This window comes from Manis pentadactyla, chromosome 14 (assembly GCF_030020395.1).
Source record: "Manis pentadactyla isolate mManPen7 chromosome 14, mManPen7.hap1, whole genome shotgun sequence".
Lineage (NCBI taxonomy): Eukaryota > Metazoa > Chordata > Mammalia > Pholidota > Manidae > Manis > Manis pentadactyla.
The window spans coordinates 13,252,814-13,272,398 of NC_080032.1; the positions used below are offsets into that span (position 1 = coordinate 13,252,814).

At 44.2% G+C, this 19,585-nt stretch overlaps 1 protein-coding gene across 5 annotated transcripts in view; it reads left to right on the plus strand.

Moving 5' to 3' along the window:
* The window catches only part of SVOP (SV2 related protein), a 93,367-nt gene that overhangs the window by 63,510 nt on the left and 10,272 nt on the right, over positions 1-19,585 (plus strand). For all 5 annotated transcript variants that reach the window (XR_008993843.1, XM_036903993.2, XM_036903992.2 and 2 more), the window contains 6 exons: positions 4,014-4,077; positions 5,824-5,949; positions 8,159-8,287; positions 10,357-10,430; positions 12,187-12,263; positions 17,841-17,948. Coding sequence is in view for 4 of the 5 variants with exons in the window: in XM_036903993.2 (XP_036759888.1) it covers positions 4,014-4,077; positions 5,824-5,949; positions 8,159-8,287; positions 10,357-10,430; positions 12,187-12,263; positions 17,841-17,948 (578 nt within the window). In the remaining variant the exon portion in view is untranslated. The remainder of the gene's footprint in view (positions 1-4,013; positions 4,078-5,823; positions 5,950-8,158; positions 8,288-10,356; positions 10,431-12,186; positions 12,264-17,840; positions 17,949-19,585) is intronic.

Below are 19,585 nucleotides of genomic sequence, written 5' to 3' on the forward strand. Positions count from 1 at the left end.
ACTCGTTAGCAGACTGCCACTTACCTAAGAGTCTGAGATGCAAGGCTGTGGTCACTGGCACACTACTTGTGTTTTAGCCACTCTTAAAGATTTTATCCCAGGTAGCTGCCCACCTGTTCTACCTTGAAACCAGCCTCCTAAGATTCTTCAGATTGGGCTCTAGGATGCATTTGCTCACAAACCTGTCCTTGGCTCTGCTCTTTCCCCCAAAGACCAAGCAGAAATGCTAACTGGAGATCACAGGTCATTTCTTCCCAAGCATGTGATCCAAGTGGCAAATTCCTAATTGCCAAGTGCTGTCAGTGCAATTATTCACAGTAGCAATTTATGCCAGTATTGGCTGCGGCCTGCATTGCCAATTTCATTGCTCAGTCTTTTATTCTTTGGTGTGATTGTAATAATCACCATACTTTGGATGAAGATCAAACAGCTTCTTTTCATCATGAGTTGCTATAAATAATGGCCAAATGTGGGGCACAATTACAGGAAAAGGTGTTCTTTGAGGCACAGGTTGCAAAAACAAGAAATTGAAAACAATCGAAGTCTTAATCCAAAGGGTTACAGCTGTTAAAAAATAGCGCAGTAGATCTATGCATGTCAACATGGGGAGATTTCCAGGCTGTCTTATTGGAAGCGGATCCTGACACAGATGCAAGAGCAGGTAGTTTACTCTGGCAGACTCTGCAGCAGCCATCTCCAAATTGTGCAGTTAGAGGGACAAGGGAACTGCCGTTTGTTGAGAGCTGCTCCTGGGAAATTTAAATTCCTTGGCACTTCTGGTCAGCCACACAGGTTGGCAAAGCAAGTTTCAGGGACCAGAGAAAGCGTTCAGGGAAGAGTGTCAGCTGCTGGCAATTGGACGTTGGGCTGGCAAGTTCCGAAGTGGTGAGATTCGGGGCACTATCTATGGGTGGAGCAGCAACAGTGTGCCGCATATGTTAAGAAAAGGAAGGAAAAGGGAAAGGAAGAGAAAAGAAAGGTATCACATTGCTTACATTTATTTATTTCCACAGAGAAGGGGTTGGAAGGCAGCAACAGCAACTCGTAGGCAGGGATTTTAGGGAGGGGATGGGAGTAGGAGTAATGGGGAAGAGGAAGAATCATATACTCTTGTGTAGCTGCATACTGTAAGTTTTACAATGAGAAAGCATCATGTACTACTTCTGTAACGAAAAAAGGAGACTTCTTGCTATAGGTTCATTATAAAAATAAATCTTTGATAGCTAAGGACAGGAATAGCTTTGCCCTTAGATGTTTCTGTACAGTTTTGCATGGTTTGACTTGAATTTGGTGGGGGAAAGGTAAACATGCTTCTCATTCTATTATTTTTAATTTTTAAATATAAGTACAGCACTTGGAGAATAGAATAAAATTTCAAAGAAGCCATCATAATAATCACTGATCTTTTGCAATCACTGTCATCTTGGTCTCCATTCTCAGAGCTGCGTTAATGAAATTGCTGATGGTTTTTGTTGATAGAGGTGCTTGTAGGAATGTTAAGTTGGATCAACATTTTTGGGAACCAATTTGATAATATGTATCAAAACTCTTAAAAATATGTATGCCCTTTGACTTCAAATTCTACTTACAGGAATCTATCCTTAGGAAATCACGTGAAGACAAAGATTCCAGCCTAAAAGTGTTTATTGAAGTATTGTTTATAATTGTGAAACCATCTAAACAGGAAACTGATTGATGAGCTGCATAATATAGACAGACCTGGGTTGAAATTCTGGCTCTTCTACTTACTGACTTACTAGCTGTGTGATCCTGGTCAACTAATAACTTAAATAGATAAACCTAAATATGAAAATGGGGATTAAAGATACAGGGTGGGAATTATAGTCACCTAGCCTGTTGACTTGCAATGTCTGTATGTTTATTGAGTGAGATAATCCATGTAAAACATCTATGAGTGTTTGGCACATTGCAGGTCCTCAATAAAAGATAGTTATTATTAAGAAAAGTATGATGCATGCATATGATGAAATATATGTTTGTAGAAGGATTGGAAATGGCACAGAAATAACAGTCTGGGCTTGCCCTGAAGAAAAGGGGTGTAACTCCCAGGTACCTCTGTGTGAGGCAATACTAAGAAGGTTGCAGGTATGAGCCATTAGCAGCAGGAACTGGGAAGTGGGCACACTGATCTAGTAAAGGGATCCCAGGAGATCTAGATGGGTCACCAGCACCATCTGCCTCAAAAGGGTTAATTAGCTTCCCTCTACCCACCTCCCTTCTGAGGAGCCAGGAGTAACATGAAGCCATGTAGTAGCTTGGCTGCTTGGCTTAGGTGAGAGAAAGAGGAGGCCTTTCCTTCCTAGCAAAATGGAAAGCAGCATGAGAGTGTAGCTTAGAAGTTTCCTTCTCTTAGCATGTCCAGGTGTGTGAGGAGGGGCAAGGGAGGGGAAGGAGTGCAGAGGTAGTAGATGGAGGAGGCAGCCAGTGCATTTAAGATGTTGATTACATTCAGCAAATGAGTAACCTGAGCACATAAGAAATACATTGAGGATAATTAGACCCAGGTTTCTCAGTGTTGGAGAAGGGAAGTACAAGCATGGAAATTGGGAAGGTTGGAAAGAACTTTAACTGTCTGGTTGGACTGGAATTGAAATTATCCACATGAATGCATTGTTTTTTTTAAATAGTTATTTGTAGATAGATACAGAAACAGATATAGATGTATTGTGTGCATGTAGAAAGAGAGAAATGGAAAGACAGAGATGCATAGACATAGATCTCTTAGCTTTGTCCACTGAGAGGGCCAAGAAGCATTGGCATCCCTGTAGCAATGAGCACACTGAGCATTCAGATCTTGGTTTCTAAATACTGTCCTCTCACAAAAGGAGCCAGGACTTCTTAGAAAAAAGCTGACTCCATGGCTGGAGCAAGGAAAATACAAGATGATGCTGGACATCTTGTTGTGCCAGAAAATAAGAAAGAACTTAAGGAATGATGGGGATATGTTAAAAAACCACAGGAATAAGCTTATAAGGTCTCCTACAGGCCAGAATGGGATACTCTGACCATCAAAAGAGTAAATCGTAGTATTGGGTTACAACCCATTGAATAAAACAGGACTCCATAAGCCCATAGTGATTAAATGAATAAAGCCCATGCTCAAGCCAATAAGTAAATGATAGATAGATAGATAGATAGATAGATAGATAGACAGATAAAGGGGAGACAGGAAAGCTCTTCCTTAAAGTAGAATATCAATTATAAATGGGGAAAGAATGATAGAAATAGAAAAATGCCATTTGTTACCATCAGAGTTGTGGTTGATTCAGGCAGAAATAGTCAATGAATGGGATACTAAATCTGGTGGGTAGAGGTCTATGGAGAACAGAACATTGATGTAATCTCTAAATTTTTCCCTACAAAGTACTTATATTAATCACAAAGAGAAAAAATGACAACTTTATTGTAGAGAAATCTGTCAGACACCAATCTGGTCCAGTGATGGTTAGTAATGGATTGACACCAGGAGCTCCTGATAGGAAGCACGGGGAAGATTTCAGCATTATTTCTGTGGGGTTCCTGCCCAGAAAACATGGCCTGAGTCTGGTCACAAGGAGGCATCAGATAGACTCAGAATGCTAGGCCACCTTCAGAGCGACAGGTCTATGCTCTTTAAGATCATTCAAGCATAAGCATCAGGAAAAGCCTGAACAATTGTTCTAGATGGAAGTGCTCATCATCCCGTCACCCTTTTCCCCCTAGATTTATTGGGTTGTGAGTAGTTCTCAATGACAGGAATTATTAAGTTTGAGAATCACGTGAGGAGTTAATTAAAAATGGTGATGCCATGGCCCCCCTCCTGAAAGCCTGTTTCTGAAGGTCTGGGTCGGGGCCTGGGGATCTACACATTTAGCCATCATTCCAGGAAAGTCTGATGTAAGTGCTTCCCAGACCACCCTTGGAGGAATGCTGGCCTAGAAACTCGGAAAACTGTATCAATCTTCCCACTCAGGCGTGACCGTAACTCCTCTTCTGTCTCTTTGCTTTCCCAGGGTGACACTGTATGCTGAGTTCCTGCCTATGAAAGCAAGAGCTAAGTGTATTTTGTTGATTGAGGTGAGGAGGGTGGTCTGGGTTTCTAGAGTAGGAGGTTGTCATGCGTCTTGAGCCACAGGACAAGAAACAGGGAGTTTAAGAAAAACACCAGACTCAGTGTGCAAAGACCTAAGAGGATCAGTGATCCCAATGCCAACACGGTTGTTTTGCAATATGGATAAATTCTTCAATGGACAAGAAAAGTCTATCTACTAATCTTTATAAAAAATGGTGACAGGCAGGTGGTATGTCCTTCTTAAACTGGAAATGACTGTTATCTGAGAGTTGGTATTGAACAATGCAGGCTGAGCAAACCCGACATCTGCCGCCTTTCATATCCCCCCTACCCCTGTTTGTATGTGGGCTCACCAGTGTCTTGTGTGAGACCCCCAGTTGTGACCACCTCTGCATTAAAACTCTTGGTCCAGTCCCTCTCAAGCCCTCCTTCTGCCAGGCTCTAGTGACCCATTTTCCAGTCACGGTCTGGAAGACCTCAGGGCAAATACGTAGCTGCTGCAGAGCCTCTCCTCTGGGCAGCGGCAGTGTACTTTATCTGTCTCTGCTGGACACTGATGTCCCCCAGGATGGCTCTGATGCCGCTCTGACCTTCCTAGTTACCATGGCCACACTGACCCCACAGCCCAACATAAACCCTCCCAACCGCGTCCACCCTGCCCAGTCAGGATGGTAGTCAGCTGGTCCACACTGGTATGGATGAACCAGTTGTTAAAATATTGGAATGCATCTGTGCCAGCTGATCCTGAACCCTGACTGCCTCTCAGTGCCTGACACCCCATCCTCTCTAGAACCGCTGGAACTCCCCATGATCCAGCAACTAAAGAATTAACCCTGGTTAACCACCCCTGGGTATCAGCAACAGAAATGGACTGTGGTTAATTTAAGCGAAAGAGAATTCAGAAAGGTTCTTGGGGGCTCCCAACACCGACGGGGAAGCTGAAAGACCCTGATTTGGAGCGAACCGTAGTTGTAGAGTCAGGGTCCCGGTAGGAGGCAGCATGTTTAAATTAGGATAATTTGAAGAAGGTTTAATAAAGGGAGTATTTATAAAGTCCCTGTAGGGGTATTACCACCCCAGGTGAAGGGGCAAAGGGTGGAAGTATTAGCAGCCCAGGGAGTCTTGTGGCAAGGGCTGACGGACAGGAGCTGTGACTTTCAGCTAGGGATGCAGCCAGCCCATGGCCAGCCTGGTGAGAAGGAGCCAGGGGAATAAATGCCCAATCTCTCCTTCCTCTCTCTCTCCCTCCCATTTCCTGTGGGGCTCTCTACTGGCTGCCCGGAGTGGACTGCCAGGAGACAGGGAGGCCTGTGGATGCAGTCCACACAAAGAACAAGGTGGAGAAGGATGGGGTAACTTGGAGAGGCAATCAGAAGATATTCACCCCCACAGGGTAGAGGCAGTTCCAATAAAGGATGCTAGGGCACTACTGGGCGAGGGAAATGGATACAGTAGACGAAAACCATTGTTGACTTCATACAACATTGATCATATTGATCACTGTAACCAGAGCTGCCATACTGCACACTCTGGTGGGTGCCATGCAAATTTAATACAGTTTGTGTGACACCCTGGGGAGATGGACAGTATGGCGGCCCTGGCCCAACCGTATGGCCCACAGGAAAAGTGACCTTGCTGATCCCCAAGGACCCCTTACCCACATCGATAGTCTTTTGTCTATAATGACCCTGAAATTGCTCTCGGTGTTGGCCATGCTTCCCCCATCACTGAACCCCATTCTCCTGTGCCAGGTCTTCTGGGCCATCGGGACAGTCTTCGAGGTCGTCCTGGCTGTGTTTGTGATGCCCTCCCTGGGCTGGCGTTGGCTGCTCATCCTTTCGGCTGTCCCGCTCCTGCTGTTTGCTGTCCTGTGCTTTGTAGGTATCCTGTAAGAGAGCTCAGCCGTTGCTACTTGGCCTCCTGCTGCTGGTGACTAGATTTTGGTGGAGGGAGGGTGGAGGAGGGTCCCAAACCCAACTTTTTTTTTTTTTGAAGTAGGATGAAAGTTTTATTTGAATGCACTCCAGGGGAGGAGCTGGCCAGAGTCAAGGTAGACAAAGGTCTCCATCTGTAATGTGGGAGGCCTATGTATATTGCATTCTGGCTAGGAGGCTCCTCTTTGATTGATAAGGTGAGGTCATTTGATTGGCGGGTCCACCAGTATGGTCATCCCTCTCAGTGCGCATGTTCTTTCCCATGATGAGGCGTGTTTTGGCAGTCCTTAGTTTTGTTGGCATTGCAGCCACATTGACATCAGGTTGGGACCAGTTTGGTCTGGTCCTGGTAGGCAAAGAAATTATTTCCCTGCAAAGCCTTTGTTGTCTTCATGTGGGACCCCCTACTTGGGCAGAGTTTTGGCAGCCAAACCCAACTTTTAAGATTATTTTTGAAAATCAGGAAGGGAGACAGGGAAGAGGGCCTACCCAATACAGAGTGTTGGATATCCTCCAGACAGACACTGCTGGGAGGTTCTTTAGGGAGACAGCAGAGGATGAAGGGATACCTTGGCCCCACTACTACAAGACCCTTAAGGTGACTGTACTGGAATAGTTGAGATTCTCAAGTTGTAAGAGACAGAAACCCAAATCAAACTGACTGGAGGAAAAGAGAGGATTAAATATCTGGCTTCAGGCATGGCTGTGTCCAGAGGCTCAAATGATCTCTCCATCTGAGCACTGCATAAACCACACCCCCCAGCAAGATCACACCACGCTTACTTCATCTGTAGACCACAAACAGAACACGTTACAGCCAGTGGGCCCCAAAATAAGCCTGTAGGTGGGTAGGTCCCCATTTATGGTAAATAATATAATTCCTGGTAATGACAATAGGTATTAATAATTGCTGAGCATAACTGTGGAGTAGGCTCTGTGGTAGGCTCTTTGCATGTATTATCATATTTATTTCTTCCAATAACCATATGAGATAGGACTAGATGAACCCCTATATCAGTTAGGATGACACCAGTTGCTGCAACAAGTAAAGCACACATTCAGTAATTTAACACGATAGGAGTTTATTTCTCATTCACGTGACAATCCAGAATGGGTGTTCCTGTTTGGCAAGTATGAGTCCAGACCCAAGTTCCTTCCAGCTGATAGCTCTGCATCCTCTAGGGCTTTTGGACTTTTCTACATGCACACTGGGGAAGCAGGTGGAGATGCCGACTCAGTTCTTACATAACTTGGCCAGAAAAATTCTGCTCATCTCCCATTGGTGGAAGCTTGCCTCATGGCCTCACCTAGAGGGACGAGAGGCTGGGAAATGTAGTTCCTGGCCAGGCAGCCATATCCAAGGACAGCTCTAGGCTATGGAAAGAGAAGCACAGATTTCAATGGCATTAGCAATCTCTGCCACATTCTCATTCTACTAATGAGGAGATTGAGACCCAGAGAGGCTGGATGATGGGTCAAAGGGCACACAGCAAATAAACAACAGAACCAAATCTTCTAACTCTAGCTCTCATGTTCTCTCATTTCACAGATTGCTATTGCTTCTGTTTCACAGAAATATATTTGTATAGTCACTTGGGATTGTAATTCTATTAGGCCTAAAGATCTTCCTGGTTTTTTTCTGTCATTTAGATTGAGTTTGCAAGGTGATGCTGAACACTGGTGAGGTGTAGTTTCTTGAGAGATGGGGAAAAGATTTCTGATGATGGTGAGAGTGGCAGTTTTTTTGGTGTTTTTTTTTGTGGCAGTCTTTAATTTCATTCAGCCTTCACCTGGAACTCTGACAACAGCACCAAATAATAGTAACAGCAATGGCAACAATAAGTACATTAACCCATTCCAGGCACTCTGCTAAGTACTTTGTCTGGAGGATCCCGTTGAATCCTCTCAACAATCTTAAGAGGTAGGATCTATTATTGTCCCTATTTTGTGGATGAAGAAATAGAGGCACAGAGAGGTCAGGTAACTGCTCAAGGTCAACAACCAGTACAGTCGATGGCAGAGCAGGGATTTGAAGTCAGGACCTGGCTCCAGAACCCTCACTTAAAGGGTGCACACACAGATGGGGGTGGGGGCTGGGCCCCCGTGTTCTGTTCCACCCTAACTGGCCATGCCTGGTACCTTGTCCCCACAGTGGCTGCCGGAGAGTGCAAGGTATGATGTGCTCTCTGGGAACCAGGAAAAGGCCATTGCCACCTTAAAGAGGATAGCAACAGAAAACGGAGCCCCCATGCCACTGGGGAAACTCATCATCTCCAGACAGGTCAGTGCCTGGCCAGCTGACTGCAGCATGCATGTCCATGAGCATGTATATGCGGTGGGCCTGCGTGCGTGTCTGTGTGGTTGTGGGTGTACATGGAGTGGGTGGTGGTGCAGTCGCCCTGCAAGAGGAATCTGGCAACTCCATTCTGTTGTGTTTTCACTGCCAAGTCCTAAAAGTGCCAGCTAGAGAACTTAGCAAGAAATGTCATGTGGTGCCCGCTAACGGAACCGGTAGCTGCTCCTGCTTCAGATCCACCTTTCAGCACGAATGAAGTCTGATTAGCAAATGTGATCAATCGATAAAGGCTGGACAAAAAAACCACATTAGAAAGTGCTGTGATAGGCTCAGATCCAGGGGACCAAACCATACCTGTGTAGACGTCCTTAATGGATGGTGTCCCAGTCCCCCAGCCACACTGTCAAAGAATCCACCACAGTGAAAATTTATAAGTACCTACCACATGCACGGGCATGCTGCGCACACGGAGAGAAGGGACCCTGCTTAAAGGATATATAGTCCCTGCCCTCATCTTGAGTGGCTTGAAGAACATGACAAATACCTTAAGCAAACAACAGCCTTTACAAGGCAATTATCTTTTAAAATAAAGTTACATTTGATTGTTTCTATATTATGTAAAAAAAGAACTGAATGGAATTTCACCTGATTGAGAGGAGGTCTTGGGCACAGTCTGACTACAGAGGCCTGGAGACATGCCCAAATACCCCTCGGGACTGCAGGGGTGGGTGGGGGACATCTCAAAGAGCCCAGAGGGCAAGAGGCCTTTGGGGGAGACTCATGTGCCTCCCATCCTCACTGCATCGTCGTGTGGAGACGCTCTGGCTGGAGAGAGTACACAGTGGGTTCCCAAAGAGAAAGTGACAAGGCTGGCTCCAGCTGGGGGCTTCCCTTGGAAGGCAGCTGTCACCCCTGGGGCGTCTGTGTGCTCCCCGGTACCCAGCAGCAGGAGTCCATCTTTTTTGATGGAGGTCACTGGGGTGGGTACTTAGCAGGTGCAGCCCCGGGGATCTTGAGGCCCATGGAGAGAGAGCTCACTTCCCCTGTGATCTTCCAGGAAGGCACCAATGGGGTGGTAAATCCCCAGACAAGCAAATAGGGGAGAAGAAGGGCTTTCCAGAAGCAGACCAATTCTCTAATAGCCAATTTTCCTGAATTAACTTGCTGATATATCAATTTACCAAGATATAGTTTTCCTATTATATTAATACATCTATTCCTCAATATACTCTTTACAAATATATTAATGAACTATTCAAAAATATATTCAATAAATAGAGAATTTCTCGAATATATTCATTCAGTAAACATTTAATGAGTATTGTGTTTTTATTTAAGAAAACGGTGTAAAAATATTTCTACTCAGGAAGATAACATCCATAGGCAGACTAAACCACCAATGATCTGTAGCCTTTTAAAAACACTTCTAGCATGTCTAAATAAGTGAGCATTTCTCAAACTGCTACTAAGAAAAATATGTTCATTAAATATATCTGAGAAGAATATCAGTCATAGAATACATATTTTTAAGAGAACATTGTAAAGCAAAAGGTTGATAAATTCACTAGAATTTATCATATGAATTTGGCCAATTAGTCATTTAGTGAATTGGCTTTTTGGTGAATTGATTTTCAGCACATTAATTTTTGTCGCTTTGACCTAGAGCCAGCTTTGAGGGGAGCGTGAAATGGTTGGACACCCTTTGGACTGGTTTTCTGCTCTCTAGGTCCATGGGACACCCCTAGAGGCCTTGGGAGGTGGCCAAGCCTGAGGGGGTCTGCTTCCCAGCCCCCGCATTCCAGGTCAGGGGTGGGGGTGGGGAAGATGATGAGCATCTCCATCCATAGGGAATCAAGTCTCTGGGTATTGCTGGGTCCTGGCTAGCGAGGCTCAACCTGCCTCCCTGAGGGTTTGAGTCCTGGGGTCTTGGATCCTGAGTGTCCAGCCCACCAGAAACCTCCCAGCCATGGGTGTTCACCAGTCTCAGGCCACCAGCCGGTGGCCGCACATCTGGAGGCGAGGAGGGTAAATGTCACGTCCTTGTCTTGAAACAGGAAGACCGAGGCAGAATGAGGGACCTTTTCACGCCCCATTTTAGATGGACAACCTTGTTGCTGTGGTTTATATGGTAAGTGCTGTTTCCTGATGTTTGATCCCCTTCATCCGTGCCCTGTTTGCGGATTTGTTTTAATGCGGTGCACAGTGAACTCTGATCTAGAGCATCATTTACAAAGTTCACTAGCTTGAGCATCATTTTCCTGATTTCTGCCTTATCTAGGTATCACCTGTACTATTATTTTCTTAGTCTTGTTCTTGCGTTTGACTCACTTTTTACTCAGATAAATGTTTTTTAAAAGGAAACTTTAGTATGCTTTAAAAGAGAAAACCTTAATTGCAGGCCAGAAATAGAAGTCACTCAAAGATAAATACAGTCAAAAGCTAGATTGATGGTTTGCCAAGGCTCTGGAGCCTCTGTATTTAAGAGACAGAGAGGGGAGGTGTTAAGGACTCATTAGCACTTGAGTGAGACTAGGATATGATCACAATCATGGAAAGGAAGGTGAAAGGGGAATTCTTTTTCACAGTGAGATTTATTTATGGTATATCAGTTCCCCTCTCCTCTCGCATTGTCTTGGGGACCCCCAGTGGCATAGGCCTATATTTTGGGGACCCCTGATTTGGTCAATATGTAATTCTTAGAACTTTCTGTCCCAATCCTTCTCTACTTTTCATAAATAACCACCACTAGCAATGGCTGGAGGTTGGGGGTGGAGGGTGCGTTTGTGGAGAGTAATTACCTTAAACTCCACAACTGGTCAAATTTCAGCTCTTCTTTGAACTCCCCTGGCTGAGTCTGTGTTCTGTTTTAACCAGTTCTCCCTTCACTTTTTCATCTTTGAGCAGAGGTGCTAGTTAGCAGGGAGTGTCTGAAAGTGGTCAATTTTAGGGGGTGGGGGGAACCTTTGATAATATTCAGAACTGGGATCAGGCTCTACCCCACCCCTGCATTCCTGAGAGCTGAATCAACTCACCAAGCCTTTATTAAACACCTGCTGTGTACCCAGTACAAGTGGGAAGTCTGCAGGATTTTTCCAACAGGAGTTGGGGAGGAGGAGACAGAGTTGAGGGTATCTGTCTTTGAGTGCTTGTGGTTCTGTTGTGTCAACATTGCTTGCTTGCATACTGAGGCAAGGAAAGACTTCATTTTTTCACACTATGGAAATCACAAAATTTGCTAGCACACATTGGAACCCAAGGAAATCAGTCATCGATGTCTGATTATGACCGAGTTCCCACATAACTGTACTGCAGGATGTGAATGCTCTGACCCTATGGACTTGAGTTGTCTGGTTCCTGGGACAGTGGGGAATTAATTAGCTGTGTCAATCTGATGTGGAATTCTAGTGAAGTCTGCAGACTCCACACTGGTACTGGGCACATGGCAGGTGCTTAATAAAGGCTCGGTGAGTTGATTCAGCTCTCAGGAATGGGGGGCGGGTAGGGCTGGAGCCCAGTTCTCTATATTACCAACACTTTTCCCTTCTCTTCCTATCCAAGTTGGCCAACTTGACTCAGAAGCCCTAACAGATGTCAACAATGATGGTTTTCTTCCAAATTGTGGTGCCCCAAACCTTTTGAGTAAAGAGCCTTGCGGGTGGCATGTCTGTGATATAATACAGTTCTTGGTTTTTCAGAGGACGTAGATCACATCCCTTTATCACATCATTGTGCTTTGGACCCCAGGAAAGCCTGCAAAGGCCAGGGTGGCCCATGCCCAAAGGCTGGCTCCCTCCTGAGGCTCAGATCCTTCCTGAGGGGATGGGGAAAGGGGACTTGCCTTTCTCTGATCGTTTCTTTACCTTTTCTCGCTTCCTTCCTGGCAGGTTTTCCAATGCATTTTCTTACTATGGATTAGTTCTGCTCACCACCGAGCTCTTTCAGGCCGGAGATGTCTGCAGCAGTGAGTATGAGCCCCTCTTCACCAGTCCAGTCCCAGCACACACGGTCATACACACATTCCCACCCCAGGTGTTAGTGGTTGATTTTGTTCCCTGGTTCTCGCCGCACCAAAGGCAGAGACACAGTCATGAGGCAGAGCAAAGTTTTATTGGAATAGGCTCCAAGGGAGGAGCGGGCCAGAGGCAAGATAGACAAAGGCTTTACTTGAATAAAGCAGAGAGGAAGGGGAAGCTCATAGAAAGGAACTTGCAAGCTCAATCAGAGCTCTCAGGAGCGCCTCCCCACTTACCTTCAGTAGGACAGGGAGGGAAGGCTTGTGCTTAAAGTCTGAAAAATAGAATGAAATAGCAAAGTGACAGAGACACCACTGGAAGAGGACAGAGACAAATGTAGTAAGTTGAGCATTAAGAAGTCTTTTAAAAATACACACTCCAGGGAAGGGGAGTGTGGGCAACTTCTGAGAGGAGGAGGCGCACTTAGGGGCCTAGGATTCTGTCTTTCAGGGCCTTCAAGAATGGAATAAAGTAAAGGGTTAGGGGCATGTAGGCTTGTCATGCAGTCTCATGATGTCTTTCTCCAGTGAGAGACAATATGTCATTATCCATAGTCAGTCCTCCAATCTGTAGGATAAACTTCCTGTTCTTCTCCAAGGGAGTGGCTATCCCCAAGCACTGGGAACATACCAGTTAAGACTGCTTGCCCTGCCTTAAGATAGATTGTTGGCTGATTACCAAAGAATATGCCAGGAATCTAACGTTCCAACTCTTTTTTAAAATGGAATCTTAGCCTTAAGATAAGTCCCTCCTGTTCTTATTATGCTATTCATATCTTGGCAGTTTTAGGAAAATTAACCATGATGCTTGTCCCATGCTCGGCCCTATCTCACCTGCATTGGCTAGAGCAAGTCTCAAGGTCAGCCCAGATTCAGAGCATGCGGAATGAGCTCACATGGCAAAGGGCGTTGACTCAGTGAGTCCTTTCTGGTTCTCTGCCTTTATCTGATTAACTCCCTGAGTTTTTGATGGGTCTCACCTTCTTTTCATCCTGCTCATATCTGTCTTTCTGCCTAACACAGGGTCTATCCTTAGCAGGCCCGGCCTCACACAAATTCCTGTGTCTTTAGCCCACAAACCCCAGGGAGAATGTTCTGCAAAATCTAAGCACAGAAGATCTGGGCTGTGGTTTTCAAGATGCTCTGTAGAAACCTGGACAATCTTGTCATGACAGCAGTGACCTTACAGCAGAGTCACATCTTATGTCCTCTGAAGAGTTCTAGGAGGTCCAGCACTGACTTTGATGGCTATGGCCCCACACAGCAATGCTCATGGGCATGTTAAGTCTGAGAGACAGCTTGGATCTCAACCCTGGCCACACAACAGAATCACCTGGGGGAGCTTTTAAACAATGCAGTGCCCATTGAACGGTGGCCAGACCAATTCAATCAGCATCTCTGGGGGTGTGACCCAGGAATTAGTGGGTTGTAAAAGCTCCCCAGATGATTCTATTGTGCAGCTGGAGGTGGGAACCACTGAACAAAAGGAAGAAGAATAAAAAGCAAAGTCTATATACAGATGTCTGAGCTCTCAAACCATTCAGTCTCTAAGCGTATGCTAGATTCCGATGTTGAACGCAGGATGGGGGATAAAGGGATCAAGTTCTTGCTTGCCTCCAGGATTTGCCCAATTGTCTTTTTCATATTAAGCATCTATAATCTTAGTGAATAGTTCTGTTTATTGGTATAGGGATTTAATGAGACAGTAGAGTCGCATCTCCCTGGGAGGTGTGAGAGTCTAAATAAACTACTCTGAAAAATTGGCTCAGTTGTAGATGTAGGGTTTGGTATTGATGGAGCAAAAATCACATGCCCCTAACGGCGGGCGGACCTGCTTACGTAAAGCAGAGGATCCGGGGGAGTGATATAAAGCAGGGGTTATATCAACTCTACTTCAACTAAAAAAAGAAAGAAAAGAAAAGAGGGGGGAAAAAAATAAAGCAGGGCTTGGCAAATTTTTTTCTATAAAGGGCTGGAGAGCACGTGTTTTAGGCTTTGTACAAGGGCCACACACTTCTGCCACTGCAGCAGGTAAGTAGCTGTATGAATGGACGAGCACTGCCTGTGCTCCAGTAAAACCTTATTTATAAAATGCAGACTTGAAATTCAAATCACTTTTTACGTCATAAAATGTAAGTTCCTCTTTTTAAAAAAATAATTAAAAAGTTAAAAAAAAACATTCTAAGCATGCAGGCCAGGCAGAAACAGGCAGGAGACCGGGTTTGGCCTTCAGGTGAGTTTGCCAACCCTTGTTAAAAAATCTCTCTTTTTTTTTTTATTGAGGTATTATATTGGCTTCCAGTCTACAACATAGTGATTCAACAGTTATATACATTATTAAATCCTCACCCCAACTAGTGTAGTTGCTGTCAACCTAGAAAGATGTTACAGAACTAATGACTATATTCTCTAAACTGTACTTTCATCCCTGTGACTAATTTATATTATGATTGAGATTTTGTGCCTCTTTATCCCCTTCACCTATTTCCCTCACCCACCCCAACCCCTCCCTCTTGGTAACCACCATTCACTTCTCAGTGTCTGTGAGCCTACTGCTGTTTTGTTCATTTTGGTTTGTTTTGTTTTTAGATTCCACATATAAGTGAAATCATATGATATTTGTCTTTCTCTGCCTGGCTTATTTCACTTAGCATAATGCCCTCTAGGTTCGTCCATGTTGTCCCAAATGATTAGGATTTATTTCTTTTCTAAGGATGAATAATATTCCCTTGTGCATACGTACCACATCGTCTTTATCCATTCATCTATTGATGGACACTTTGGTTGCTTCCATTTCTTGGCTATTTAAATAATGTGGCAAAACCATATGGGCGCATACATCTTTTTAAATCAGAGATTTTGCTTTCTTTGGGTAAATTCCTAGAAGTGGAGTCAGTGGGCTGTATGGTATTTCAATATTTATTTTTTTGAGGAACTGCCATACTGCTTTCCACAGTAGCTGCACCAGTTTACGTTCCCACCAACAGTTTAGAAAGGTGCCCTTTTCTCCACTCCTCACCAACATTTGTTATTTCTTGTCTTTTGGATGGTGGCCATTCTGAGTGGTGTTGCTGTGAAGTAGTATTTCACTGTGGTTTTGATATTCATTTCCCTGATGATTCGTGATGTGGGGCATCTTTTCATGTGCCTATTGGCCATCTGTTTTATCTTCTTTGGAAAAATGTCTGTTCAGGTCCTCTGCCCATTTTTTTTTTTTTTTGTAGATAATTATTTTTTATTGAAGGGTAGTTGACACACAGTATTACATTACATTAGTTTCAGGTGTACAACATAGTGATTCAGCATTTATATACATGACAATTCTAGGTACCAGCTATCACCATACCAAGCTGTTACAATATCTTGACTATATTCATTACATCCCGGTTACTTATTATTTTACCATTGGAAGTGTATACTTTTTTTTTTTGTGAGGGCATCTCTCATATTTATTGATCAAATGGTTGTTAACAACAATAAAATTCTGTATAGGGGAGTCAATGCTCAATGCACAATCATTAATCCACCCCAAGCCTAATTTTCCTCTGCCCATTTTTTAATTGGGTTATTTGTTTTTCTTTTGGTGTTGATTTGTATGAGTTCCTTATATATTTTGGATGTTAACCCCTCATCTGATAAATCATTTATGAATATATCCTCCCATACTGTAGGTTGCCTTTTTGTTTTGTTGATGGTGTCCTTTGCTGTACAAAGCTTTCTAATTTCAAGTCTTACTGTGGAACAAACCCACAGCTGGACGTCAGGGAGCCTGGGTTCTAGCACCAAGTAGCTGTGTGGTCTTGGGCAAGTCATTCATTCAATAAGTATTTTCTACATGTCAGGTGCTGGTCTAGGTGTTAGGGTACATCAGTGCATACAAAAGACAAATATCCCTACCCTGTGAGCTTATATTTTGTCTGGGGGAGAGAAAACGAGAGTAGGAGGGAAAGAGTAGCATAATAAGTAAGGAAATTATACGGCATGTTAAAAGGTGATAGGTATGTTAAGGAAAAAATTTTAAAGGTAAAATCATGCCTCTCATACAAATATAAAATAAACACATGTCAAATATTCTATTTTAGTTAACTCATGATTTAATGAATGAACCAGTTGTTAAGAACAGTGAAATGTGTGAGCTTTTACCTATTTGCAAGCTAACAAGTCAGTATTTCAGTTTCCACAGATGCTAGCAGAAGACATGACACTTCTGGGTCAGAGACAAAAGACCTTATTACTCACAGTAGTAGCAGCAGCTTGAGTATTAATATTTCCTTACATCAGTTCCTTGAGCTTCAATTCCCACAGGGCAATGTGAGGAGGGGAGGGAACACTAGCAAAAGAATTGGAATATATATGAGAGAGGAACCCTAAGCTTAAGGCACCCAGATCTTTTATACTGGATGTTAAGCCTGCCTACTCTGCCGTGCAGGGAGACCCTATATCTTCAAAGGCTATAAGCAAATCTGCCCTTTGTTCCAAAGGGAAATACTCTATTTTTCAACACTGTTTGCTAAAAAGAAGTCCTTGAAAAGAGTGCAGAACAAAGGGAGCCAGGGCCTCTGCTTATAAAACATGCAAAAATGTGAGAGATGTGTGGAGAATTATCTATTAACACCAGTAAGATATTAAGACTGGTTCAAAGGAAAATGCAAAACGCACATTCATATGGGCAATAAAAAATGCTGAAATGGATTTACAATTAGAGGCAATAACCAAACACATCACCACCAGACACAATTTGCATTTCAATGGAAAAAATAGTTTGCATTAGTATGAGTATTCTGTAATGTGCAGAGTTGTAAAATAGCTCAAAGATAAGGAAAGGTGAGATAACCGTAAGGGTATGTGAGACAGGACATTTTGCTCATTTCAAAGTCTTTCACCCTATTTCCTAGCAAATAATATGGTGGGAAAAGATAGTAGACTAGGATAAGGGAGGTCAGGAGTGTGGCGCAGAGCGAGGGGCAGTGGGTTGGTTGAAGTTTTAAATGGGGTGGTCAGAATGGCCTTAAGAAGGTGATATTTAAGGAAAGACTTGAAGGAGGTGAGGAAATTAGTCATGGGGACATATAAAATGAAATCCGGAAAGAGAGGGTAGCCAGTGCAAAGGTCCCGAGGGAGGAATGTTGAAGGAGCAACAGGAAACCTTTGTGGCTGGAGTAGAGTGAGCAGAGCAAGGGAGATAGAAATAGAAGATGGGTTCAGGTAAGTAACAGGGACCACCCTAGAGTCTGTCTGCCACAAAAGCACCTAGTATAGGTCAATTCTGGGCAAAGCACGTGCCTGTGCCCAGCCTGACTTCACTCTCTGAACCACCTTGGCTGGTGGTTTTATTAGCCCTTGTTTTATGAGGAAACTGAGGCTCAGAGAGATGAAGCGGAGGATTGAGTCTGACTCCTGAGCCTGGGCTCTGTCCATAGCACCCCCGCTGAATCATACCCAGGGAAGGAGATCTGGGGAGCAAAAGGGTGTTCACCCAAGGCTCTGTACATGGCACTCGCCTGCTCTCTCTTTCCCACCTCCCAGTCTCCAGTCAGAAGAAGGCAGTAGAGGCCAAATGCAGCCTGGCCTGTGAGTACCTGAGTGAAGAGGATTACATGGATCTGCTGTGGACCACCCTCTCGGAGTTCCCAGGTGAGGGGCCTGGGTGAGGTGGGGCTGGGGCAGGGAAGTCTGAAACTGTGGCCCCTATTCATCTGGTGGCTCTACCTGGTGTTACCTGCAAGCAAATCCCATTTCTACAGGAGCTGGAGATTATTTTTTCAATGCTTAGCTGCAAGCTGTCCAGAACCGTGAAGGAGCTGGTATTTTGCTCCAGGCTAACAAGTTAAGCTGCCCAGTGTCAGGCATGCGGGCAGAAGACACGAGACTTCTGGGTCAGAAACAAAAGATTATTACGCGTGGCACAGTAAGCAGCATGCTTAGTATATTAGTGCAGTGGGTTTGTAAGACAGCTGTGGAATCTCAAGCTTAGGGAACCCAAATCTTTGATAATGGGCTGCCAAAAACCAGCCTAGCCTTTGCTCCAGAGAGAAACATTATCTTTATTATATCAAATAGTAAACAGACCTGTCCTTTGCTCTAGAAGGAGACAGTATCTCTACCTTCCAACGCCATTGGCTATACATACAAACAACCTATAACAATAATATCTGGTATTTATTGAGTGCTTAGTTTGTATGTCAGAAACTATGCTAAATGTTTTATAGATATGGTCTCATTTAATCTTGTGAAGTAGTATAATTATTCCCATTTTATGACTAAAGAAACCAAGGCTTGGACAAGTGGAGCAAAAACTTCCTACAGTTGGCAGTTGCCAGTATCTGCATCTCCATGCCTGAGGTGTATCTCAGGTAGAATGGAAAGCCTCAGTGTCTAAAAGCAAGCAAGGGGGGCCAGAAGTGCCAGTGAGTTAACACCCAGAAACAGCCTTCCAACAACAAACGCAGGAGGTAGTGTATAAGTACCGCAGCCCCCTCGCCTATCAGGCAGGAGAACTTGAACACGCATGCCCCACCCTGGCTCCCAGAGTCCTCCAGGGGAATGCAGCAGCAGTTGCCTACAGTGGTAATCTGCTTGGTATGCACTCTTGCCCTCCCTTCCCCGTCTTTCTTGCCCCCTCTCCTACTGGTGCTTCCTTGGGTTACCTTGCAAGTAAACACTTGCACCTGGACACTTGTCACCAGATCTACATCTGGGGAAACCCAGCTAAGACACTGAGTGTCCTACAGCCGGCACAGCTACGAATTGTGGTCCCATCCCAAAGCCCAGAGTCTTCACTCCTTTCTTAGTCTAAGACTATCATTCTTCCAAAACCCTTTCCCCATACAGCTTTGGGTATATCTTATGGGTAGGATCTTATAGGTCAGATTAAAGGCTCTGGACCTAGACCCAGCATTGCCAGTTGCCATACCCATGACTTTAAGCACTCACCGTTTCCATGACTGTACCTTTCTGAAACTCAGATGTTTCCTTGTTGATTACGTTTATCATTTTGTTGTTTTTGTTCACTGATGTATCTCAAGTTCCTAAAACAGTTCCTGACACACGGTAGGCACTTCATTTATTGACTGAATAAATGTGAGAAATGGGGCTACTAATAGCATTTACTTTAGAAGATTGTTTTGATGATTAAGGGAGGTAATAGATGTAAAAGTGCTTAGCCTAGACTTAATTATTGTTAGTAGTAATAAGTACTATGCTATACTGTCTCTACTGAGGTAATAAGTACTATGCTATACTGTCTCTACTGAGGTAGAGGTACTATTTTT